At 51.6% G+C, this 26,833-nt stretch overlaps 1 protein-coding gene across 49 annotated transcripts in view; it reads left to right on the forward strand.

The window, feature by feature from the left end:
• NFASC (neurofascin) overlaps window positions 1–7,933 on the forward strand; it is a 206,451-nt gene extending 198,518 nt beyond the window's left edge. For all 49 annotated transcript variants that reach the window (XM_035280869.3, XM_078356980.1, XM_008985521.5 and 46 more), the window contains one exon: window positions 1,553–7,933. In XM_035280869.3, the coding sequence (XP_035136760.1) occupies window positions 1,553–1,784 (232 nt within the window). In that variant the 3' untranslated portion in view covers window positions 1,785–7,933. The remainder of the gene's footprint in view (window positions 1–1,552) is intronic.
• The last annotated feature ends 18,900 nt before the right edge of the window (window positions 7,934–26,833 follow it).

Genomic DNA, 26,833 nt, shown 5'->3' on the forward strand with positions numbered 1-26,833 from the left:
TGCACAGCCTGGCAAGCTACAGACCTCTCCCCTGCCCCTCCCGCTAGCTGGTTGCACGTAGCTTAGCTGCCTGGACCCAGAGGAAGAATTCCCACATAGGACAGTCCTCATGCCCCTGCACATGGGGTAGAGGGCCCTGGGAAGAGGTGTGTGCCAACAAGACCTGCAAGTGGGGTGAGGAGCCTGGCAGCTCCCCTCCTCTAGTTGGCAAACAGTGACTTCCACTTCCTGCGCAGACAGCACAGCCCCAGAAAGCTACCTCCCTCACACTGTCTCCCAGCTCATGGCTGCCCCATGAATACAGCCTAACTGTTAGGCTGAATACAGTTAGGCTGTATTCATAGGGCAGCTCTGGCAGGGTGGGCTAATTGCTTTCCATCTTCTAACACAGCCCCAGCCCTGGCTCGCTGCCCTTCTGACAGCTGTCTTTGCCTGACACTGCTATTAGAAGTGAGAACGCACTGCCTGCTGTAATGGCAACTCAGCTGGTTGTCTTCCCCATGTCCAGGAAGGACTGGGGGTGGGTAGGGAGCTGGGGGCAAGGGAGGGTATAGTGTGCATCTGCTCAGATCTCCTGGCACCACTGTGGTCCCACCCGCTGAGACCCAGACTCCCACTGCTCATCCTCAGCTGCCTCCTGCCCAGGAACCAGGCTCACCTCTGAAGTGTAGCCAGCAGCACCTGGTCCCTGCTCTGAGCCTTTCCAGCCAAGGGAAGGGACATGGTGCCTGAGCAGACGCTGGCTCAGGGAGCAACCCTGCGCCTCCGGCTGTTCCCAGTGGGCACAAGCTGCTTTACCCAGCAGCCTCCCAGCCCTCCCTGCACATGGAGAGCTTAGGGCCAGGGCCTGTGGGCCTCAGAAGGGCTGGGAGCCTTGCCATCTTCTCACGTTTGCTGGCATCCCCTGCTTCCCTGTGTGCCCTCCCTCCCACCACTCTCACTCACCTGTACTTGCTAGGCCCAAAGCAATAGCATCTTTTTATAGATCAACCAGATAGCTCAGCGAAACCAAGACAGAGAAGCAGAGAGGTGGGGGAGAGGTTTTTCCCTTTAAAAGCCTTGATTTTTGTCAAGGCAAGAGTGTTTTCCTACAGAGTCACAGGTCTTGGGAGATCAAACCTGGGCCAGCCCCTCTTGATGGACAGACTGAGGCTCAGGTCACAAAACCACACAGTGATACACTCGGGACTAGAGCCATCCCATATGGTCTCACAAGCAGTGGCTCTGTCTCACCGTGGGGTGGCCATCCTCTGTCCACTCCCACCACGGACAGGGACCCAGTCTCATGGAAAGGACCTGAACCAGGAGCCCAAAGCATGGGTTCCAGTCCCTGCCCTGCCCTGACCTGCAGCCTCCCCTTAGAGAAGGTGCTTGTCCTCTCTAGGCCTCAGTTTCCCTGCTATAGAGCTGGCTGGACAGGGGAGGGTGAAGGAGGGGCTAGACTGGGTGGTCTCCTGGGTCCCATCCTCTCTGAGCTGTTCAGGGGATGTGTCGGCAGGAGGCAGCTGCCCCGTCCCACCCCACCTGAGATTCTCTGTCTCTCTTTGGCCAGTGATGAGGACAACAAGCCCCTCCAGGGCAGCCAGACATCTCTGGACGGCACCATCAAGCAGCAGGAGAGTGACGACAGCCTGGTGGACTATGGCGAGGGTGGCGAGGGCCAGTTCAATGAAGATGGCTCCTTCATCGGCCAGTACACGGTCAAAAAGGACAAGGACGAAACAGAGGGCAATGAAAGCTCAGAGGCCACGTCACCCGTCAATGCCATCTACTCTCTGGCCTAACGGAGCCCACCCAGGCACAGCCACCACTTTGCAAGTGGGAGGAGGGGAGAGGGGGAGACGAAGCCACTGCAGACCTACCACAAAGCCACGACCACCTTCAGGGACAAGGGTACGATATGGGGGTCTGCCAAGCTGTGAGGACCAGTAATCACCAAGCCACCCACAAGCCCCCTCCCAATGATCCCCCCTTCAGCCCCGGGTGCCATCAGTGTGGGAGAGCTGGAGCCGTGGCTGAGCTCAGCTGGAGGGAGCCTGGTCCCTCTCCCAGTCTCACAGCCACCCTGAGCGTTCCACCACACTGCCCGCCCTGGCCTCGGCGCACACTTCCCGTTTCTGTTGGTTACGGGACTTCTCATTGTCTTAATTTCGCTTTGTGCATCCTTCCCCTCCCCAGACCCAATGTCTCAAGTTTTCTTTTCCTTTTGAAAAAGTGTCCCTGGAAAAGAAAGAATAAGTGGATTCTACCCCAGGAGACCGCAAAGTTAGGCAAAAAGGATTGATCCATACCAGAACACGTAGACAGGCTATAGTATTCTAACCAACCTCTGGGCCAATGCGTTTCCAAAGGATGCCTTTCTCGTCATATGCCTCCCCTGGCCCCCAACCCCTCTGCCTCGGCCTTGTCAGTTGCTGAGCTGGGCTTGGCTTCTTCCTGGAAAATGACAGTATTTTTGGCAGGGAGAAGGTGTGCAGGGCTCCTTGCTGCTCTCTGGTTTGGTTAGGAGATGCGTTTACCTCTTGCTCCTCATTCCTCCCCTGCCCTCTTCTCTGGAGTATCTAAGATGTGAACTGAAGGAGTTTGAGAAATAGGAGTGGGCACTGATAGAAAGGACTTCGATGCCAGTGACTGTGCACCTCAAGAAGAAGAAAATCAGGTGTCTGGTCTCGGGGGAACTGCTTACCTCTAGAGAGAAGAAAAAGGCTGGGTTTGGACTTCCTTCCTCCCCACTGGTGAAACCCAGGATGTAGATAGAGGGCCACACCCACTCTGTCCAGAGTAGAGGGCACCTGTCCATGTGGTGGGGCCCATGCTGCTGCCCTGGAGGAGATGGAACCCTGTGATACAAAAGTTTTACTGGTATGTTTGGGGCATAAGGCACTGCCCCCTCTTCTGTCTCTAGCAGATATCTTCTCAGCCAATTCTGTAGGATACTGAAGTTCTTGTTTGATGTGGTGTGTGGATGGGGACTTGCCCGAGACTGAGCCGGTCTGCTCTTTCATTGGAGTATATACATATCAGGGGACCCTGAGGTGGCACTGTACTCAGTGCTGTGATGCCCCCACCTGGGGAGGACTCAATGCTCTTCGTATGCCTTATGCAGCTCTGATCTGACCCTGGAGTTCCCAGGTTCCCAGCCTCTCCCTGCAAGCCTTGAAGCCTCCAGCAACGTCTGTCTCCAGGAGAGCAGGGCAGCCTATGCAAGTGTTCCGGCAGGACCAGAAATGGCCACTCAACATACATCCTCACGTCACCCCAAATGGAGACACTCGCAGACCTGCAGTTCTCAGACCGAAGGTGCTGCCTTCATCCTCCCTCCCCACCTAATGTGTTTTTGAAACCAAAGGTACCTAGCCTCAGAGACAGAGAAAGAGAGGGGGAGATCTTGGGTCTAAGAGGAACCCTTTAGCTGTTTCTGTAGCTCAGTTCAGTTTCAGGAGGGTGAAGATGATCCCCAGGAACGGATCAGCTGCCACAGGCACAGCCTCCCATTTGAGCCTCCAGCTGCTAGCCAGGGGGCCTGGGCCAGACCAGGGTTCTGTCCTTCAGTGACTTTATTAAAGCATCATTTGCCACATGTTTAAGCGGCAAAGGTATTAGCAATGCTTGCATCATTAATCATCATTCAGCTGAAGGTCGAGCTGGTAGACACATACTCTCTGTCTGCTGGTAAGAAACTGTAGCCCAGAACCGAGCCAATAAGGTTGAACCTGAGAGTGTGTGATGGTCATTTGGGCCAAGCCTCAGCCAGGGCTGCTGCCTGGGTGCCTGAGGGGCAGCTTATCACAGTGCAAGGGGACAGGGTAAACAGCAGGGGGTGGGGCTTGAGCTTGGAGGGCCCCTCCCCTGGCTTTCCTCCAACGCTTGCTTGGATACTAAGCCCAGTGTCCCTGAAGGGAATGCCAGGGAAGTGTGCCTGTGAGCTGAATTAAAGGACTGGGCATTTCCAGAAAACTCTCTGGATCTGAGCAGAGTAGTCAGTTTCTCACTCACTCCATACTGCACCGTACATGCCAGTGAACTTATTGCACCAAAAGCAGGTTCTTAGGGCAGGAAGGGACGGTGAGAAAGTCTGCCACACCACCTGCTGACTGGGAAGGGCTGCTTCCCTCATAAGGGTCTCGGGGAGAAGCGAACCCACAGCCTTTGCACTTTGTTCCAGTGTCATACTAGGCTCTGTACTGTCCTTTGTATATGAAGAAAATGTTATTGTGGGTGCTGAGAGCTGCCCCCCCATCACCACACGATCACACCCTTCAGAGCAGGAGCAAATCTGAGGTTGAAGAATTAAGTTTTTCCTGAGCAAGGAAGGCAGGTGGTCCGAGAGATCAAATGCTGAGGCGTGGGGATCGCAGGATTCAAGAGGCAGCCCCTTTGAGGAAGAGGAGGGTGCATTTTCCATGGAGCCCATGTCAGAGTCCAGCCCAGCTCAGCAGGATAGCAGCACTCCCTGCCAACTGGGTCTCCCAAGCAACTACCCCAAGACATACCAACAGTGAAGGCAGGACAGCACCATGCCATTGGCACTCGGTCCTGTCTGGCTGGGAGGAAAGAGTGCTGGACATCTTGCTGTGACTCTGGAAGTTCCATTGACTGGGCTGCAATCCCATCTGTGTGCTCAGTCCTAAGAGCTGTGATTTCCTGTGCTCTCATTTGATCCATCCATTCATTCAGCAACTATCCTGAAATCCAGTCTGAACTAAGGCCTGAGCTTTGGATACCATGGCACGTGAGTTAGATGTGACCCCTGCCCTCACGGGGCTGACAGTCCTGAAATCAAGTGCTGGGACACAGTGGCCATTGAGTTGGGAGCATTCTTTCCTCTATTGCTTAAGCCACTGATGGCTACAAGATTGAAGGGAAGGATTCTGAGGGAGAGCTTGGTCCTTCTGGTCACCAAAGCCTGGCAGAACAGGGCAGTCAAGAACCACGGTGTGGCTTGAGAAACAGTCCTGCTTCCTGAGCCTCTTCACTCTGCCTCTTGGGGCAAGCTCCTCCACCTGTCTGTATTTTTATGCCTCTGTCTCCCTTTCAGTCCCTCCTTGAATACATCTTTTCATGGAGAATCATGGGCTCCCTGAAGGAGCGTCAAGGTCAGGATTAGGGAGGTACACGGCCATGGGTCAGGGACAGCTGCCTCCCACCCTGCCTGGGTGAGGGTGAATGGGATTCTTCTTTCCCTGCCTTGCTTTTGAGGAGATGGCTGAATTTAAGCTAACTGGAAAGCCAAACCAGCACCCTCCTTTGTGCTCCGAGAGGCTGGAGACATCTGGTCTACCTCCCCGCCCCCGCCCCTAGCAAGTCCTAAAGTGTGGAGATGTGACCACAGGTCTGGAAGTAAGCCAACGCCAACATCACTCGCCCTGCAAGGTGCATCTGGGCCCACAGAATGCACTCGTAGTTTCCCTGACCACAGCCTTGGGAAGAGGGTGGAAACACCCGAGGATGTGTGGGTTTCCCAGCTGAGGGACAAGCTCCCCTGCCTCACCTCGCGCCCACGCACGCTCGCACACATACAGCAGACCACAGCCCTGTTGCCAGCAGTGCTTCCCAGGGATAGGGATCCAGATTCTGACATTGTCTTGGAGAGGGTTAGTCCACATCCGGGTTGTGTGAGATGAGATGCAAAGGGGTCTGTGTGGGTGTGGAACGCAACTTAGAGGAGCTGGAGAGGCCACCTGGGTTGGGCCCTATTTAGGTAATTGCTGTTGGCGGCACCTAGAGAGAGCACCTAAGCCGAAGGAGTGGGGTACTTTGCCCCAGCGATGGCACGGGCAGCAGGCTCTTTCTGGCACCCTGTGCTGGAGCAGGGCCAAGTCTTAGGGCATCACAAACGACCCGTCTGATGGAAGGAGCAGGGATGTAGCACATTTTTGTCTTTGTGAGGTTGCCTTGCTAACTCTCTGAGGAGAGGAAGCCTCTTAGGCTTTCCATCGGCTGGGGCTAATGCCAGAGAATCTCTTCTGTGAGGGGGCAACAGGTTCCCCGGGAGGCCGGCACAGGGCACGGCTCCCCGCTCCTGATGCCTTGGTGCAGAGTGACCTCCCACCCAGTCACCACACCGGCCGGCCCCAGACAGACACACACAAGCCCATGGTTGTGGTTGGGTCTACCCCATAAGCTGGCAAAGGATCCTGCTTGAGCTCTGCATGGCTGAGTAGCATAGAGGAGTGCCCTGATTTTAAAAAAGAAAAATGGGACTCAAACCAATGAAACAAAGAGCTTGACATGTTAGGAAGAGACCAGGGCCCTGGGAGGCATAGACAAGCTGGGGAAAGTCAGACCAGCACCCTCCCTTCACCTAGTCAGGGGCTACCCCATGTGAGTTCAAGCCAGACCGTGTGGCTGTCCCCAGCCTGTCCAGCCCAAGCCGAGGGAAGTGTCCTTTCTTTCCCTTCCTTACTAATAATGGGCCTTCCTGAGACACATTCGGAGAAGGATCAGAGGGAAACCACAAGCACCCACCAAATAGTGTCTCAGGCCTCACCTAAAACTGATGTTCCTCCCCAGTATGCGAGTATTAAATGGGTGTTCCATAATGAGAAGAACGGAAATGAAATAGGTACAAAGGCATCTCGCTTAGGACAGAATCAGATTTCAGCATGTGAAGGAATCCAAAAGCTGATCTCATTGAAATGATTTATGGTACAGACAAGGATATGCAAATCCACAGAGGTGAAGGGGTGTTTGCTCAAGATCACATAGCTGGTATATCAAGGTAAGGTTAGGGCTTGAGCCTGGGCCTTCTGATTCTTTGTTCTTTCCTCTCACCAAAGCTGCCTCCCTTGAAACAGAGGTATTAAGATCTGTCCTTCTGGTTCACCCTCTCAGACCTCTTTACCGCCTCTCCTACATCCCCCATATGCCTCCCAAAATGAAAGACAAACAGGACTTTTTCAGTGTCCAAGATCAGTCTGTCTGTGATCAGCCTGTGTTTCACCCAGCCGTGCAGATAAGGGCAGATCAGGGCCAGTGGAATAGAATAGCTGATCGGTGTTTATTACTGTGAACCCTAGACCATACCCCCTAGAATGGTGTCTCTTGCTTTGTAACACATCGGGCCTTCAGCGTGCTGTATTTCTCAGAAGTGAGGGCATCTCTGTCCCTTCTGCCCATGGCCACAGGGTGCAGAGAGGCAGCAGGGCCCATGCAAGCCTGCCACCCTGGGATTTGCTGGGCTGCAGTTCAGCAGACATCAAGACTTTGGTGAAGCAATAAACACAAAACTCTGGGAGAAGACATCCAGAATTGTGTGCACTACTCTGTTTCTTTTTCAAAAAGGAGGCAGATCAGATGGCCCTGAGCTGCCCCTTTTTTCTGATTCCCAACGGCAATGTCTTCAGTCAGTGTTGTCCCTCTGCCCAGCTCCCCAGCTCTTTGCCAACTTCTTCACACTCCTCTTGAGCTGAGCATCAGTCGCCTGTGACATGGTCACCTTTTGTCCTGCTCCCACTCCCGACCCGTGTTGGACCCCGGAGGACCTCCTGCCCTGCCCCCAACACACACCCATATCCCCCACCATTCCAATTTGTTCTTTTCCATGGGGAAGTTTTTTCCCTAGTGTCTCCATCCCTTCCTACGTGTCCACACACACACAAATTGGTCTGATTTTTTCCATTGGTTAAACATTTAACTCCGTGCCAGACCTTGTTTTAACCCCTCTCACATCATGTTCTTTCCTTTTTCTGCGAGTTATTTTGCATTAACCAACTTTGTCAGTGACAGATGCGTATCTGAGGGTATCATGCACAACCTTCAGCAGGGAAGACTTCTGGGCCATGGAGGACCGTCTAATACATGGACTTATAAACTGACTGCATGAGCAATGAAAAGGCCAAATTATTCTGAATTTTTTTTGAATCACTGTAAAAAAACTGATTTCTTTTGTATAGAAAACACTAAAAGTATAATAAAAGTTGTTCAAAATGGACTCTTGCCATGTGACTTGCTCATTTTCCTGATTTGTTCTAGTAAATGGATAGGGGAGGGGTGTCAAGGGGCTGATGACAAAAGTGAACCGAAGGGTTTTGCATGAGTGCCAGACAGCACACTCTTCCAGAATTCCACCGTACCGTCCTCCCTCCAGAAGTTGCCCTTATTCTGGAAGACTCATTTGCACAATTTGTGTTTTAAACACAGTGTGACTAGTATAGGAATGTGTAACGTGTACACTCATGGAGATACCCTCTGATTCAACGTGATACGTGTGCTTGTCCACGATTGAAAAAGTGCCATGCTAGGGAAGTTGGGAGAATGAGAGAAATTTGCCCTGGTGCCCCATCTCCTAGCCCCTCCTCTTTCTGCACCCCCTGCCCAGCATTGTGCCTGGCACAAAGCAGACACTTCATATTGCTGAAAGAATGAATAAAACTGCTCACTACAAACCCAAAACCCCTCTCAATAGACTCCAAGGAATCTTGATCAACAACCAAAAAGAGGCCAGGCACGGTGGCCTGTGATCCCAGCACTTTGAGAGGCCCAGGTGGGTGGATCATCTGAGGTCAGGAGTTTGAGACCAGCCTGACCAACATGGTGAAACGCTGTCTCTACTGAAAATACAAAAAAAAAAAAAAAAAATTAGCCAGGCGATGTGTCACATGCCTGTAGTCCTAGCTACTCGGGAGGCTGAGGCAGGAGAATCGCTTGAACCCAAGAGGGGGAGGTTGCAGTGAGCTGAGCTCATGGCACTGCACTCCAGCCTGAGCAACAGAGCAAGACTCTGTCTCAAAAAAAAACAACCACATAGGAAAGGAAAAGGGACAGAGGGGGCCGTGTTAATGAGAAGCGGTGCTCGGCTTTCACGACATCCTCTGGATACCACCATAGCACTCCTGTAGCTCTGCTGATTCTCCCTAAGGAGCGGCCAAAGAGCCCCACCGAGGCAGGGCAAGACATGAGGGACCCCAGACATTGTTACCTCGGGGTGGCGTGGGGGTTGGTGAGAGCACCAGGAGGTGGTTCTGCTCTTGCAGAAAGTTAACGGATAATTTCTAGGCACAGGCTGTAATGGGGAATGAGGGCAAAAGAATTCCCCTAAAAATGCAGACCCAAGTCTCCTGGACAAAGAGCCACCAAGTAACTGTCCAAGCCACCTGTGTTTATGCTCCCTTCAACGTCCTCAGAACAGACAGGGTGGGTGCAAGAAAGAAAGAAAAATCCTCAGAACGGATCACTGGCTTGAGGGATTATCGCTTCATTGGACTAAAATGAGACCTGATTTCCAGGTCCGGCTCTTCCTGAATTGTTGGATAACTGGTTGGGGAAGTCACACACCTTTGAACCTCCCTATTTATTCCTTGGAATATGGAAAGATTCTTTATCTTTCACTCTTTCTTTTGTTTTCTGGGGTTTTTTGTTTGGAGACAAGGTCTTGCTCTGTCACCCAGGCCAGAGAGCAGCGGTGCAATCACGGCTCACTGCCGCCTTGACCTCCCAGGCTCAAGCTATCCTCCCACCTCAGCCTTCTGAGTAGCTGGGATTACAGGCACCTGCCACCACGCCCAGCTAATTTTTTTTTTTTTTTTTCTGGAGACAGGGTCTTGCTATGTTGTCTAGGTTGGTCTCAAACTCCCGGATTTATGCAATCTACAATCTACCCTGCCTCAGCCTGCAAGTGCTGGGATTATAGGCATGAACCACCATGCCTGGCAGGAAGATTCTTTCTCATCATTCTCAAGTTCATAAGCTGCCTTTGAAATTTGCCCCTCATATCCATATGCACTGTCTCACCCTTAATCCAAGCCCTCGCGGCCTGAATTCAGTGTTCTTGCCTCCTGTGTTGCCTACTCCCTCAAGAAACTATAGCCAGAGGGAGTTTCTAAAATGCAAATCTGATTGTCTCATTCCCTTACTTGAAATCTTCATTCACTACATTAGATAAAATCTAAACTCCATGGTTTGGCATGTTAGACCTTTGGTGATCCGACCCTCACATCTCCATCCTCATTTTTCACCACTCCCCAAATTCTAGCCATTCCAACTATTTCCAGCTTTCCCTGACAACAAAAAGTTCTCACATTTCCCAGCGTTTTCAATTCAATTCAAAAGTGTATATTAACAACGTACCCTGTGCCAAATGACAGCTTAAGTAGAAAGCTCAGGCTGTCATGAGAGAAAGTCAAACAAGCAAAAGCGACATTAGAGTGTCTTGGGCAAAGGGCTCAATAAATACTGGCTCAGTGGATAAACTATGGCCCAAAGGCGGGTACGCCTGACACTGTTCTCTGGACCTTCCACACCATTCCCCAGTCCTTCTGGCTTCTCTTTCCTCTTCTTGTCCTTCCTCTTTCCCATTCCAAGCCCCTCTAGCCCCCTTTCTCCTTATAGGACATTCCTCCGAGACTCCTTGAAGGCAGCTCAGGGAACACTGTCTGCCCTGACAGCCCTACAGACACACACACACACACACACACACACACCCCTACCTCACTGTGCCCCTAAAGCACCTATTTTATTTCTAATGGGGTCTGGCATATGACATTCATTGTCTTTTTGTTTTGTTTTGTTTTTTTGAGATGGAGTTTCACTCTTGTTGCCCAGGCTGGAGTGCAGTGGCACAATCTTGGCTCACCGCAACCTCCGCCTCCCAGGTTCAAGCGATTCTCCTGCCTCAGCTTCCTGAGTAGCTGGGACTACAGGTGCCCACCACCACGGCCTGCTAATTTTTGTATCTTTTTTTTTCAGTAGAGATGGGGTTTCTCCGTGTTGGCTAGGCTGGTTTCAAATTCCCGACCTCAGATGATTCGCCTACCTTGGCTTCTCAAAGTGCTGGGATTACAGGGGCGAGCCACCACACCCAGCCTTTTTTTCTTTCTTTCTTTCTTTCTTTCTTTCTTTTTTTCAGATGGAGTTTCGCTCTCGTTACCCAGGCTGGAGTGCAATGACACGATCTTGGCTCACCGCAACCTCCGCCTCCTGGGTTCAGGCAATTCTCCTGCCTCAGCCTCCTGAGTAGCTGGGATTACAGGCACGCACCACCATGCCCAGCTAATTTATTGTATTTTTAGTAGAGACGGGGTTTCACCGTGTTGACCAGGATGGTCTCCATCTCTTGACCTCGTGATCCACCCGCCTTGGCCTCCCAAAGTGCTGGAACTACAGGCATGAACCACTGCGCCCGACCGCGCCCACCCCCTTTTTTTTTTTTTTTTTTAAGAGATAAGGTCTCACTCTGTCACCCATGGCTGGAGTGCAGTGGTGCTATTACAGCCCTCCACAGCCTCAAACTCCTCAGCTCAAGCAATCCTTCTGTCTCAGCCTCCCACATAGCTAAAACTACAGGCACTGCCACTATGCCCAGCTAATTTATTTTATTTTCTATAGAGATGGGGGTCTCACTATGTTGCCCAGGCTCGTCTTGAATGTCTGACCTCAAGCGATCCTCCCACTTTGGCCTCCCATCTCATGACTGGGATTACAGACATGAGCCACTGCACCAGGCCTCATCGCCTGTCTTTCACTAAACGGTGAGCATCCTGAGTACAAAAGACCAGTTTTTCATCTGCGTCCCCAGGTAAGTGCTTGGCACATAGCAAGTGCCAACTGAGGGACGAAATGAATGAATATGAATAAATGAATGAGACAACATTCCTTTGAAAAATAGTGGCCAGGTGAATTTAAGGTTTTCATACCATCCTCTTTGGATATTGGATACTTGGATATGACACTGGGGGCAATCCACGGGCTCAGTTTCTAGAACAGGCGCCTCCACTCCATGGAACAAAAGTGAAGAGATGAGGCGAGCGCGCTCTTTTAAGAAAACCAACCTCAATGCAATGGAGCCCAGACAAAGCGCTTGCCTCTCTTCAGAGCCCCAGGGACCCAACAGAATATCTGTGAGCCCTCATCCCTGCCTTCTGAAGGTTGTACCTCCCAGCCCATTAGAAATGCTGATCTCCAGCTTGGAGTGGGATTAACAGGCCCAGTGGGGAGGGCACGAGCCATCTTCCTGTCTTTATTAAGAGTGAAGGCTGTGCCCCCTCTTGCCCAGCTGCCCACAAAGGGCTGGAATCTGGGAATTCATTACAGCCCTTCTCATCGAGAAGGCCTCTCCTGCCCAGCATTATCTTAGGTGGAGAAAGGCGGGGGAGGGGCCCATTTCAGCACCCCCTCCCCACTTAATGCATCAGAGCCCATTTGTTTGATGTCAGTTCCTGCTGGAGCGTGGACCAGGCAGTGGGCCTCTGAGCAATTTGGAGCCACAGCTGCGGCCCGACAGCCCAGCCCCCAGTCCCCAGCCCTCACTCCCACTCTCGCCCCAGAATTTGCTGCTGATTAGCCTCAGGCCTCCCCCAGTCCCCGACAGAGAAGCATGGCTTTGTGTAGACCTGGGACTCAGCTGAGTCTGATAGGGTCTGCACACAGACCCTCGGCCCTGGCTCGGGTTCACTGGAAACTCACCTCACTCACACTGAACCCAAACAGGCGTTCTGACTGATCAGCTTTGCGCATAGACCACTGCAGAGAGCGAGCAGCTAGAGGACAGGGGATCCTTCCACACTGAAGCAAACACACACAAGGACATCTTCTGTGCTTAACACCCCATCTGCCCCCTCAAAAGGCTGCATCCTAGTAAATGAAGGGTCCAGGCTTGATCCAGTAGAGAGATTGCAAAGAGCACCCAGGGAGAGCTTTGCATAATGGAGAGGGGGAGATTTTGGACCTCCAGGGCAATCCAGGGGGCAGCAAATGAGGAGCAAGAAACAGCAGAAGAGAGATTAGAGGAGTGGTTTTCAAAGTGTAGTCCATACACTGGCAGTATCTGGACCACCTGGGAATGTATAGAAATCCACATTCTTGGCCTGGCACGGTGGCTCATGCCTGTAATCCTAGCACTTTGTGAGGCTGAGGAGGGTGGATTGCAAGGTGAGGAGATGGAGACTATCCTGGCCAACAGGGTGAAACTCCGTCTCTACTAAAATACAAAATATTAGCTGGGCATTGTGGTATGCGCCTGTAGTCCCAAGTACTCGGGAGGCTGAGGCAGGGAAATCGCTTGAACCCCGGAGGCGGAGGTTGCAGTGAGCTGAGATCGTGCCACTGCACTCGAGCCTGGGGACAGATCGAGACTCCTTCTCAAAAAAAAAAAAAAACAATCCAACAAAAAAACACACACATTCTTGGGCCTCACCCAAGTTCTACTGTATCAGAAACTCTGGGATTTTTGTTTTCACAAACGCTCCAGGTGATGCTGATGCAGGCTAATGCTTGAGGCCCCCAGGTGAGAGGGATACACTGAGAAAGATTCGTATGTCGGGATGTGACCCTTCTTCATGTCCTCCGAATTGGCAATCAAGCCTACTACATTCATGAATTTGCTTCTTGTGAATGGATATTTTAGGCAAACTAGCAAAGTTGCTGGATTTTACATCCAAATTGATGCACGGTGTAACAGAGACTGCTTAAGAATAGAGGGGTCAGAGCATGAACCCCCAGAAATTAGCAAAAATTGCGAGGGGAGCTTGGACTTTCACAGTCCATGGAAGTGGCAGGGAACTGAGCTGTTTATACACTGCTGTCGAAGAGGCAAGAGGGCACCAGATGGTATTTGGGTCACAACACATTTACATGTAAGTGACTTAAGAGGAAAAGGGGAACGAATATTGTTGAAACCAACTGCAAGAGGCACAGCGCTGTGCACTTTATGCAAATATTCCCTTTTAGTCTGCACACCAGCCCTTCCACGTAGGTAGCTTTATATCCTGTTACGCATGAGGAAACTGTGACTGCAAATAGCAGAATAATTTTTTTTTTTTTGAGACAGAGTCTTACTCTGTCACCAGGCTGGAGTGGCACCATCTCGGCTCACTGCAACCTCCACCTCCTGGGTTCAAGCCATTCTCTGCCTCAGCCTCTGGAATAGCTGGGACTACAGGCTCCCACCACCATGCCTGGCTAATTTTTGTATTTTTGGTAGAGACAAGGTTTCACCATGTTGGCCAGGCTGGTCTTGAACTCCTGACATCAGGTGATCTGCCCATCTTGGCCTCCCAAAGTGCTGGGATTACAGGCGTGAGCCACTGCACCCAGCCCAAATAGAATAATTTGCCCAAGGTAAACGACAAAACCAGAACTGGCTGCCAGTTCTGTCTGACTAAAACCCCCCACTTTCACTACCATGCTTGGGGTATGAATGGGCTTCCCTGTGAAGAATCAGCCCTGGCATCTGCGCCTCTAAGGCATCATGCCAGAGCAGCCCCTGCCAACTCTCTAACACGTCCCAGCAACCATTCGCCCCTACTCCTCCTCTCTGGGTAGCAGGGTGTGAAAGCTCCTGACCGCCCCAGGAGAGCCCAGGAGAAGGTTGTGGGTACCATGCAGCTCGTGGTCACGTGATGACGAGGCAGCAAACCACAGGTGCTCAGCTTTCTCCAAGTCTGCCCTAAGTACCAAGTAAGAGCCCGACTCTGCAGACAGGTCAGGCACTAGCTGTGTGACCTCAGGCAACTGACTGAACCTCTGTTTGCCCGAGTTCCCTCATCTACACAATAGGCATTGGTTGTTGTAAGGATCAAATCAATTGAAATGCGAAAGGTGTCTGAGGCATAGTAAGCACTACATAATAATTTATTAAATGTAAATAAACGAACGAATGGCTTTCCACTTTCCCCTCTGCTGTCTACCCAAATGTTCTTCCAGCCTCGACATCCTCCTTCCAAACTCCTCCCCATCCTTCAAAGCAGGCTGGAATCCATTTCTCATAATCCCCTTGACCCACAGGGCTGTCTCTCTCTTGAGAGCTGTTCTCGGCCTTCCTGCTCCTCTAGCAGAGACTTGTCTGATATTGCAGGGACTTTGTCCTGTATCTGGCCAGGCTGTAAACCTGTGGAGGGCAGGGCCAGTGCTTCATGCCTCTTGTACTTTTGTGGCCCTCGTCCCGTGCCTCACTCATACTGTGTAGGGGTCCATAAATACACGTTGACGGATCTCTGGGACCTAGGGGTCCCTGCGGGGTAACCAGATCCCATTTGTATTTAAGCTGTCTGCATTTCTATATTTATTGCCCAGCTAGTGGTTTAGTCTGTGGAATATTGGGGTTGGTGGGGGAGGGTGCAGGCAATATTTCTCTTCCTGAAAGCAAGTTTACCAGGTTCCAAGCAGCTTGATGTAAGGGCCAGTGATGAGTGTTGGGAGTTGGGGTTCACTCTACAGCCCCATTAATTAACTTTCCCCAAGTCCCCTAAGGGCTCTTGTCTCCCATTAAAGCCCAGCAATCCACCCTCATTCATCAGAAAGGACAATGCATCCTTCACTTCCCTCTCTCCTGCTCCTTCTAGCTCCATCCTGGCTGTTAGGGCAAAGCATGACCCTCAACTCACCCAACAACCCATGTCGCAGAAGAGGATAAGGCTGGACGTCCAAAGGCCTGGGTTTGCCCCAAGAGAGAATGACCCCAGGACAGGACTCAGCCACCGACCTTTCCACAAGCCCCACATCATTGGTCCCCATGGACTTGGATGCAGTTGCCTCCCTGGGGTCATTTTACAGAGAATTATAGGAGCCTGACTCCCAAGCTTAGAGCTTCCTCCAGGCCATAGGCATTCGGGGTTCCTTCCTTCTCAATACTGACAACACACCTTTTTGGGGAAGGATGGTCTGGGGAAGACTGACATCAATGCAGTCGGCCCTGAGACCCAGAGGAGCTCATGTCTACCATCCTTCTCCCTACCAAGTCCCAGCATCAATCTCCATGGAAAACAGAAAACACCCAGAAACTCCTTCCTTCCAAATCACTACATCAACCTCCTTCCCAAGTTTTCTGTAGGGCATGCCCCGGTGTAGCTGGTGTGGGTGAGGCTGCTGGCTAACTGCAGGGGAAAGAACGTGGGCTGGGTGGGATGTGCACAGGGCCCACCCAGGGCCCCAGAGAGCTCCCACTCCCCTCTCAATTATGTGCCTGTGGCCCAGACCCACGGAATGTCAGGACTGGAGGGAGCCCTGGTCCATGCCCCTTGTCTTATAGATTCCAGACATCAAGCACTAAATCCAAAACTGGCTCCCACACTGCGCAGCAAACGCAGCACCCCACCTTCCACACGAGCTGATGCATCCTCAGAGGAAGCAGGCTCACTTTTCAGATGATGGCCACCAGACCGAATCTGAAAGAGCTGAGGGCTTTTCTGGGAGGAAAAAATACATGCCCTTAGAAATTAGATTCATTCCAAAGCCAAATAGCAATAGTTTGGGATTTTCAGTTGCTGCAGACCTTCCACGGCCCTCTATCCTCCTGTGACAGCAGGCAGCTGGGGCTGTGGCCAGCTGGGGAAAGTTAAAGGCAGGCACAGGCAAGATGGTAAATTTCAGGCAGCTCATCCCAGGCAAAGCTGAGGAATATGTAGGTGTGACTTTGGTTCCCAGAAGCAGGCAGACTCTAGACCAGAGTCTCTGCACCCGCCGCTTTCTTCCCTCTCCCCAACCCCGACGTGCACCTGCTTCCATTTCCCATTCTCCAGCCCCTCCTCAGAGCTGGCAGACCACTCTCGCAAGTCCATCAGTGGCTTTTAACTGAGCCCCCAGCTTTCATCCTATTAGTGAGCCCTGGAGTAATTACGACTTCATTAGCCAAATAGGTTCTTGGTTCAGAGACTCCCTCCTACAAAACAAAACACACACCCACCCGCTTCCCTCCATCTGAAGTCCCTCCCCCGAGGCCTGCAGCTAACAATGCAGTGGCTTCAGGGAAAGCCAGCAGGAAAAGGGGAAGGGGAGAGAGACAGGCTGGTGTGGGGAGGAGGCCCCCCCCCCCCCCGCCTCCTCCGGGCGCATCTGTCAGCTGGCCCCCAAGAGACCTGTGACGGGGAGAGGGATGACACTTGGGCAAATGAGGCCATGACCCCTCAGAGCTGTCTGCTGTCCCTTGCCCTCTGGCCTTGCTCACCCCTCCTGTTAGGGGCTTAACCCATGGCCACTGCACTTCCCAGACAGGGAGGCAGTCTTCTCAGCTGAGGGCTCTCTGGGCTAATGTCTAGGGCCCCCAGAGTGCAGAGCAGTCCTGGCTCCCCAGCCCCATCTCCCACCCTATACTTCTGCTGCAGCTCCAGGAACAAGGAAGCCATAGGTCTGCCAGAAAAGACAAAGCCATGCCCCCAAACTTCCTGGCCAGGGGACCTTTAGCCAGCCTATGGTCACCAGACCAGATAGGCAGGTCCTTGACACCTGGGAAAGATGCCACAACCCCTTGACATCTTACTGTCATCCCACACCTCAGTGTTAGAGATTTCTTTGGGTCTATATGAGTTCCGCGTTGCAATTAAAACCACCTACACTTTGGGCAATTGCTTATCCGCCTTCTCTTTTCTTACTCTTTTAATGGATTTTAGGAGCATAGAGTCTAATCCTCCTGCCTCTCAGTGGGACCCAGCTAACCTAGGCTATGCCAAGTCTTCTTGGATTTCTCCAGCCAGACAATGCTAACCACAACTCCTGCCACTCCACCAGGCCAGGTAAGCATGCAGTAGGAGGCCTCACCAGCTCCCAACACTGTATTTGCCTACTCTCTGCTAGGAGAAGGGGCAGGCTCCCTGCAGACCCTCCGGCACATGCCTCTTTGTCCAAGCAGCTGCCAAAGAGAACTGACTGCTTCTGGGAGCTTTGCAAGTAACAGCTGATGAATTCTCATTCCTGCTGAGGGCCCCTCTGCTTGGGTCCTCCACCGGCAAATGCCATCTGCTAAGGCTGGACCCAGAGGCAGAGGAATAGATGAGATGACCTCCAGACAGCATTTACAAGACTCCAAACTATACACAGCCTTGGCCCTGGCCCTGGCTCTAACTTGACCCTATTCTGTCCCCAGGCCCGACAAGTCAGCCTCCATCCTCCCTCCCCGCCATCCCAATCCACAACCAGCCCAGAGGCCAGACAAGTGGACCCCTGCTCCTTGCCTTTCAAGGAAAAGGAGTCCTCCAAGACCAGCCCAGCTGTACACACTGCAACCCTGCTCGTATCCCCTGAACGCAACCATCCTTTTGTTAATCCTGCCATTTCCCAAAGTGCCAGGAGCATCTCATCTGACAGCCACAGCATCTGTTCTTCTCACTCTCCAGAAGGCCGGGTGGGAGCTGTGCCAGCTCTTCCCCAAGGCTCTTCCAGTCTCACCTTCCTTCCACCTGAATTGGAAACCCTGCTCACCTGGTCCCCAGGGGGCACCTCCAGTTCCCTCTCTGCATCCCTGGCCACTGGCACCCCTTCCTATAGCCACGGTTGGCAGCCTCGATAACCGTCTCACCTCCCGGGGTCAAGCTCACCTGGCCAAGCAGATGGGCACCTATCCTGTCCCTTAGGGGACTGCAGGGAAAGTGGCTGCTTTCCATTTGAGGCCTGCCCAAGGCCCCTAGCAGGTATAGGAGCCACAAGGTGCCAAGGAAGGGAGAAGACTCATGCTTGGTCCTTTCCAGGGCCCCCTCCCTCAGTACACACAGTTTTTGGAATGCTCAATTGATTCCAAAGCAGTGACACTCTGGCTGGTCCCCCAGCCCATAAGACCCACTGGGAGTCCAGCCTGGCCCTGCCCTAAGCTTTAGTGCCAGGCTTCTTGACCTCAGCACTATTGACACTTCGGGCTGGATAATTCTTAGGTGGTGGGGACTGTCCTGTGCACTGCAGGATGCTTAGCAGTGTCCTCACCTCTACCCACTAGATGCCAACAACACACCTTCTACCCCTCACATGCGTTTCCATTGTGATAACTACAAATGCCCCCAGACCTTGCCAAATGGATCCCTGGTTAAGAACCACTGAGACAAGGCAAAAAAGAAACCTGACACCTGAGTGTCAGTGACTGGATCCCCCTTGTTTCTGATTCCTAGGCTGCAGGTGACAGAGGGATGGCTTAAACCAGGGATCAGCAAATATTTTCTGTAAAGAACCAGATAGTAAGTATCTTCAGCTTTGCTGAATGAGTATCTTCATACAGCCCCTGTTGCAACTACTCGACTGCTGGTGTGGCATAAAAGCAGCCACAGACAATACATAAATGAATGAGCGTGGCTGCGTTCCAATTAATCTTTATTTATGAACACTGAAATTTGAATTTCCTATGATTTTCATGTGTCACGACGTCTTCTTCTGATTTTTATTTAAAAATGTAAAATGCATTCTTAGCACACTGTATGCCCCTGGCTTACAGGATCTCAGAGGGATCAAAACACCTGGGGTCCTGTTGACCTGCTCCTAAGAAATGAACAAAGACAAGGGCAGGGTTTGAAGTTGTGAATGGAGTCCTGCTCCTTTAGGACAGGGAGGAGGATCATGCACCCCAATTCCCTTTGGCCCAGTAACTGCACGTGCCGTTTTTAGTGGGGCAACCCCACCGACCTCGCAGGACCAGCAACATAACTTGTAGTGCCCAGTGGAAAATGGGAATGCTAGACCTCTTGTTTGAAAGTTATTCTAAATTCCAAAACAGCAGCAGAAGGATATTACAGCAAGCAAGGGGCCCTTCTGAGCACAGGCTCTACATACAGGCTGCAGGTCCAGGAAGGTGGCCCTGGACCCCAGCCTACCTCCCAGGGAGGTCTGTACCCACCTCACAGCCTCTGCCAGCTCAGGCTCATTCTCTGACCCTGATGGAACAGCTTCTCCCACGGACCCTGCACGATGACACCCGACTGAGGCGGTGAACAGAGAGTTAAACCTGGCTCATGCGCCCCTCCCCTTGCTGTGTGCCCTGGTGCAATTCTCTATCTGCTTTGGGTAATTTGCACTACCCAGGTTGGTACTGGTCCTGCCTCCAGTACCAATTAACTGGTCCTGCCTTGAGAGAAGTAGCCAATTGTGCCCCAATATGGACTGTCTACCCCCATTCTGAACCCCCTGAGAAGAATGGAATGACCCAATCATCAATTCATTTAACAAATATGTATTAGTGGGCAGGGTACAGTGGCTCATGCCTATAGTCCCAGCACTTTGGGAAGCTGAGGTGGGTGGATCGCTTGAGCACAGGAGTTCAAGACCATCCTGGGCAACATGGTGAAACCCTGTCTTTGCAAAAAACAAAAATAATCAGCCAGGTGTAGCAGTGCCTGCCTATAGTCCCAGCTACTTGGGAAACTGAGGTGGGAAGATGGATTGACCCCAGGAGGCAGAGGTTGCAGTGAGCTGAGATTGAGCCACTGCACTCCAGCCTGGGCAACAGAGCCAGACCCTCTCTCAAAAACCAAAACAAAAAAAAATAAATATTGGGCCTTTGCCATTATGCTCAGGGTACAAAAATACAAGATGCAGTGACGGAGACACACCATCCGCATAGAGATTAGTGGGCAGGATGTCTATGAAGAGATGAGGGCACTGCAGACAGTCACCTCCCACCCACAGGGAGAGCCCAGAGCGGGTCTGGAGTGGCTGCTGGCCTGAATCTTGAGAGCCAGGGGTTTAACCAGGTACACACAAGAGGGAAAAGTTCAAGGAACAGCACAAAGAGAGTGAAATGAGAATCCAGCCCTTTCCAGAGAAAGCGAGTGGGTCAATCAGGCTGGAGTAAGTCCAGAGAAGGCAAGAGAAGAGGGTGGACCGAAGAAGGATCAGACTACACGATCCCTATGAGCCCTGGGAAGGAGTCTGAAATCTTACCTGGAGGCAAGAGATGCTAGAGAATTTTTAGCAGGAGAGTAACTTTATCAGATTTGCATTTTTGGTAGCTCACTCTGACTGCAAATCTGGAGAGTGAATGGGAGGGGTAAGACTGGAAGGCCTAGTGAGGACATGAGAAAGCAGGTGAAAACTGGGGAGGGCCAGAGCTAGGACTGGGAGGAAGGCTGGGAAGGCAGAAGATGCATAGGAGAAGCCTTTCAAGGGCAAGAGAGTCAGCAGGCCTGAGTGGTTGGCAGGACTTGGGGGTGGGGTTGAGGAGAGAGAGGAAGCACAGAAGACGGAGAAGTCTGGAGGGTACCATTCATGGAGGCAGATGTCCCCCCCAGAATCATATGTTAAAACCTAAATCCCCATTGTGATACCATTAGGAGGTGGGGCCTTTAGCAGGTAATTAGGTTATGAGGGTGGAGCTCCCATGAATGGAGTCAGTGCCCTTGTAAGAAGAGACAAGAGAGCTTGCTCTGTTGCTCTCTGCCATGTGATGATCCAGTGAGATGACGGCCATCTGCAACCAGGAAGGGAGCCCTCACCAGACACTGTCTGCTGATGCCTTGATCCTGGACCTTTTGGCCTCTAGAACTGTGAGCAATACAATTCCATTGTTTTGGTCCCCCAGTCTATGGTATTCTGTTAGCAGCCCAAGTTACAAAGACAGCAAAGAACCCAGAAGGAGCAGTTAGAAAGGGCAAAAGCGTGTATCAATCAGGGTTTATGATTGGGTTTATTAAGTTTATTTCAAGAAATTGACTTACAACTTGAGGGCTGGCAAGTCAGTTTTGTGTAGGGCAAGCCAGCAGCCTTGAAACTCTCAGGCACAAACTGATGCTGCAGCCTTGAAACTCTCAGGTGGAATTGCTTATTTCTCAGGGAAACCTCGGTTTGTGCTCCTTGGGCCTTTCAACTATGGAATGAAGACCACCCCCATTATTGAGAATAATCTTACTTAAAGCCAACTGACTGCAGATATCAACCATGTCTACAAAATGCCTTCACAGCAGCACCTAGATTCATGTTTGATTAAATTACTGTGTGCAATAGCCTTGCCATGCTGACCCATAAAACTGACCATCACAGGTGGGGGTTCAAATCCCCTATGGTGACGTGAGAGGCCATGGGCATCCAAGTGAAGACCTATGGCTGGGCCAGCACAGGTCTGAACTCCGTGTCGAAGGACCCTTCCAGGTCCTTGTTGCCTCAGCTATGACCTGCTACAATGCCTGACTTGCCAGCCTCCCTGCCTCCAGGCAGGTGTCTGCTCTGTGCACTCCACCCTCCCACAGTAGACTCCTCAAAGCACAAGTCTCAGCCTTGAACATGTTGCTTACGTACTCAGATCCTTCCAGCAGTCCCCCATTGCCCTTGATAAAGCCCCCAAGGGCTTATAATGCTCATCGTGGGCTGGCCCTAGCCTATTCCTCCAGCCTCAACCCTTCCTTGCACCCTCAACTCCAGACAGGCTGACCAAGTCCCTTCCAAACCTGCCATGCCGTCACCTTTGCACAGTCTGTTGCTTCTTCCTGGCACCGTCTCTTCCCTGCCTCCTCCAGCTCGTACCACAGACAACTGGTCCACATGGTAAACTCAGTCTTCCTTCAAGATACTGTTAAAATGTTTACTCGTTCCTGAGCCTCACTAGGCCAAAGCAGATACCCCTCTGTGCCTTATTCTTCTCTGTATCCCCAGCGCTGGGTGCAATACCTGATACAAGAGGTACTCGGCATTTGCTTGTTAAATGGACATATGTAGGTATAGGTGGAGGGATAGATGAACATAATATTTTCTAACAATTTCTGGTTATCGTTTACTGAGAACGTCTTTCATACCAAACACTGCACGAGAAGCTTTCAGTCCTGAGTCTGTCTAGGTTCTCAGTTGCAGGCAGCATCAATAGACTTTGGCCATTGTAAACAGAAATGGAATTCACCAGAAAGCTATCAAGTTGATCACAGAATCAATGGAAAGACTACAGAAGTCAGCTGAGAAATGGGCAGGAGACAAGGCAGGCCAGCCAGCAGAGACAGACTGAGGTCACATCTGAGCAACGTCCAGCCAGGACGAAACTGCCAGCATCACCCACACTGGACACGCCCTCCCCTGATACCAGAAGCTTGAAATGCCTGCTGTCCCCTTCACTACTGTCTGACACGTTTACCTCACCTTGGCTGACCCACACAGCCCTTTGAAGTAGAGCTCCACCCTACAGATGATGAAACTGAGTCTTAGAAGTCTATGATCATACAGCCTATCAATAAAATGGGTGGCACTGGAATCAAGCTCTGTCTGACTCCAAGGCCTTCCACACCACACCACTCTGCACTGTCTCCTTCCTGGGGCCACCACTGACACTGTTCCTCCATGAAGGAGTTCTCTGTGTAATACCACACAGCAGCCCTAAGATTCCACACTGACTGACATGGGCTGATTGAAACTAATTCCAAGAGGTTGTATATCAGACACGCAGAGATCCTGGAAAAAAGGGGTCTGGCCTAAGGCTCAGGGAGACCTGCAGAATCTAGTAAAGGACTCCAGTGTCCCCGCCTGCCCCTTCCACCTCCCATGTTCCATGGCTACCTATTAGCCACCTGGGCAGCTTAGTAAAGGACAGACAGACCCAGAGGTTATCTGCTCTTCAGCCCAGCCAACTTCCAGGCTCACAGCTGCCCCCCAAGACTATTCTCTCATGCCCTCTGGATGGCACAGCTCTTACCAGGACCAAAAGATATCCCACCAGGAACACCCTCCTTAGACCCAGATGACCTGGGGTAGTCAGGGACAGAGCTCCAGGCAGGGAACCCACACACCCAGTCCTACCCCCACTGCTCTGTGACCTTGGCCTGATCATTTCACCTTTCTGGCTTTGGTTTCCCTGTGACTCAATCCCTCTCTACTGCCCTGCCCTCCCACCCTCCCACCTTCCACACTAGCCAAATTGTTTCATAAAAAAAGAACTCAGGGTTCTTTGAGCTCTTTGGAGAGAGACCACATAAATGCAGGGCATTATTAGCATCATTACTATTAAATATTAATAATGACATTAGCATTGTCTATTATAAGTCTGAAAAAGGAGCTCCAAGAGCCCTGGGTTCATATGGCAAAGAGAATAATTAGGCCCCTCTGGGGCACAGACCCCTCTGGACCCTCACATGAAATTAGGAAGGCAAATGCAGACAGGGCATTGAGATCTTCCTTCCAGTACCCCCGCTAGGTCAACGTGGCTCCTCCAGGCAGTACACAAATCAGGCTCTTCCCAGGCCCCACGTCTTGGCTCCTGCCACACCACATGCCCCCATGCCAGAAACGCATTCTCTACCTCCTCTGTCCATCCAGGCTCAATTCAAGGTGCACCCACCCACCCACCCCCACTGAAACCTTCACCCACATCCTACCTCCCTCTCTCCCCATCCTCTGAATGGTTACTATAGCTAGTCTCCTTCATTCAGTCACCCAGTCAACGGTATTTATTGAGTCTCCACTATGCACCAGGCACTGTGTTAAGCAGGAGGGTGGGGGACTAGGAGAATATGGACTGATGAGATAATCCCTACCTTCTAGACTGCATAGCTGAGGGAATGACCATCAGTATTTGATATGGCACCTGGCAATTCAAAGTGCTTTGAAAAACTGTTATGTTTAATTCACCTATCTTCACTATCACACTAAATAGGAGTAGGAATATTCCCATTTTAATGAAGAAATGAATTCTCAGGGCAATTAAGTGTCATTCTGTTACCTGCCCAGTGTCATCCAGGTAGGAGTGACAGAGCTGAGACAGAGTCCAGTTCTCTTGACTACAAATCCACAGCCACCCCAACCACTTGCAGCCCTTCCTGCTCTGCCTCATACCCTTGTTTTACAGATCGGGGAGGCTAAATCCCAAAAGGGAAATGCTGACATTTATCGAGCACCTGCTGTGCTAGATACTTCACGTGTAATTCAAGGCTCACGTAAACTCAGTGAGGTAAGTGTTTTAATCCCCTTATTCCAGGTGAAGAGGTATGTGGCTCACCCATGGCCTCATAGCTCCTCAGTAGCAGGGCTGGGTGTCAAATGGGTCTGTCTGCAGAGATTTGCCTCATGGTCATATCAGTCTTCCCCAGAGCTGTGCATGGATAGTCCTGTTGCCACTATCACACTACTTCCAAAAAGCTCACTGGCACTTTGAAGATCGCATCCCCTGGCTATTGGATCCCTACATTCCAGGCAGAGGAGCTGCTCCGTAAATACGTGGCCTCCTGGGAAAAGGGTCTTTCTGGAAGCAGAGGCAAAGATGATGGTGGCTGGTGAGGCCAGGAAAGGAGAGGTGAGGCGGGGAACTGGTAGGAAAGAGACAGCAAAGCTGCAGCATCCTGGGGCCGTGGCTGGGTCTCATCTCCTCCCCACTTGTCCCCAGGGACGGGGCCTGGCGGTCCCTTCTTGATGGGCTGGTGACCCACTGGACTCCATTGCTATCCATCTTGTGCAGCTACAGCAGGAAGAAGCAGATGGTCTAGGCAGGGTCGGGTGGCTCTCAAAATGCCTTCTGACCCCTACCCACTAGCACCAAGGGAGCACCACATGTTTGCAGACAAATTTATAAGCCACTTGATTAGCCATCTGATTATCTTCAGCTGGCCCTTTCTTGCCCTGTTTGAAAGTCTGTGGGGACTCAACTTTGAAATATGGGGCCCCAGCTCTGGACAACATGGAGCCACATCGATCAGCCACAGAAAGGAGAGGTGGCCCTTATAGTTGACTGCACTAAAGATTCTGGACTCTGGCTGTCACCAAAGAAGGGGAAACTGTTCTGTGCCCTATTTTGCCCACCCCAAAATAACAGGCAATAGATATCTGAGTCCGCAGCACAGTAGGTTAAGCCGGGATGCTGGAGGCGGACCACAGGCCTCATTCTGTCGTCTAGGCTGGAGTGCTATGGCACAATCACAGCTCACTGCAGGCTCAGGTGGTCTTCCCACCTCAGCCTCCCAGGTAGCTGGGACTACAGGTCACACCGGCTAATTGTGTGTGTGTGTGTGTGTGCGTGTGTGTGCGTGTGTGTGCGTGTGTGTGTGTGTGTGTGTGTGTGTAGAGACGGGGTTTTGCCATGTTGCCCAGGCTTCCATTTGTTTACTGTTTCCTTTGAGCGAGTTCCTTGCTCTTACTGAGCAGCAACTGAAAAATGAGGATGATAACATGGACCTCTTGGGCAAGTAATTCAGGTAAAGCACTTAGCACAGCTCCTGTCATACGGGAGGCATTCAAAACAGATATTATTTCTGTTATTATCAAACTAATGGGCCCCACAAACAAAACTCAGCCTGCACCCCCAAAATGCCCACCCCACTATCTCCTCGGGAACAGGAGCATTTCGGAGACTGGCAGTGTAGATCCCTAATCCTCCCAAACTCATTCATACCAGACTTAGCCGAGAGCTTCAGACAAGTGAGAAGATGAGACTTTGGGAACAGTCTCCCCATCCAAGTCTAGGCTTGGCAAATGCTCTTGTTTTCACTTATCGTGTCTGCCAGAGTCCACATGGAGCATGCTGGTTACACTGAGATCTGGGAGTCTTTGGGACCCAAGTCACCTGTGCTGATGACCCTCCCCACGGGCCCAGCTCCCACCACAGGGCAGCAGCTCTCCTAAAATCGAGTCACAAAGACAGACATCTCCATCTAAAACAATCCTTGTAAGCATCTCCAGACCGTTGGCTCCTGGGCCAGCCAATTTCCTGGCCCGTCAGCCCCCTGCAGCAGACATAGCATCCTTTTCTTGGCAGGGACCTGTTTCTGCCATTTTCTGCTTGGAGGTCTGCTCTCTTTGGAGCCCAGACTGACTTGAGTGGTGTCAAAGGTTCATCTCAGGAGCTCAGAGGCAAGGTGCCAGCCCTCAGACATACAGACAGACAGACAGACAAGGACAAGGGCAAGAAGGGAGGGATATCCTAACAAGGGGATGATGTATCCCTCTGCATAGCAGCATTCAAAGTTATCTAAGAAACATCATTAGCAAAATCAAAGTCCTCCCCATCAGGAACAAAGAAGACTGTCTCCCAAGTTAGGCAAGCCCTTTGGAGGGGTGCAGAAGGAAGGGAGAGGAGCGCATGTGGGACCTGGGCAGGCATTCCAGCCTTGGAGGCTGAACAGCAGAACCTCCCCAACTTTTTCACCTTTTCCAGACCCTCTCATTCTGGCCCAGGTCCCCAGGACCTTATCCACTCAGGAAGACACAGAGCCATGATCCACATTTGACAGGTATAGCCATTTAA

The sequence above is a fragment of the Callithrix jacchus genome, chromosome 19 (genome assembly GCF_049354715.1).
Source record: "Callithrix jacchus isolate 240 chromosome 19, calJac240_pri, whole genome shotgun sequence".
Lineage (NCBI taxonomy): Eukaryota > Metazoa > Chordata > Mammalia > Primates > Cebidae > Callithrix > Callithrix jacchus.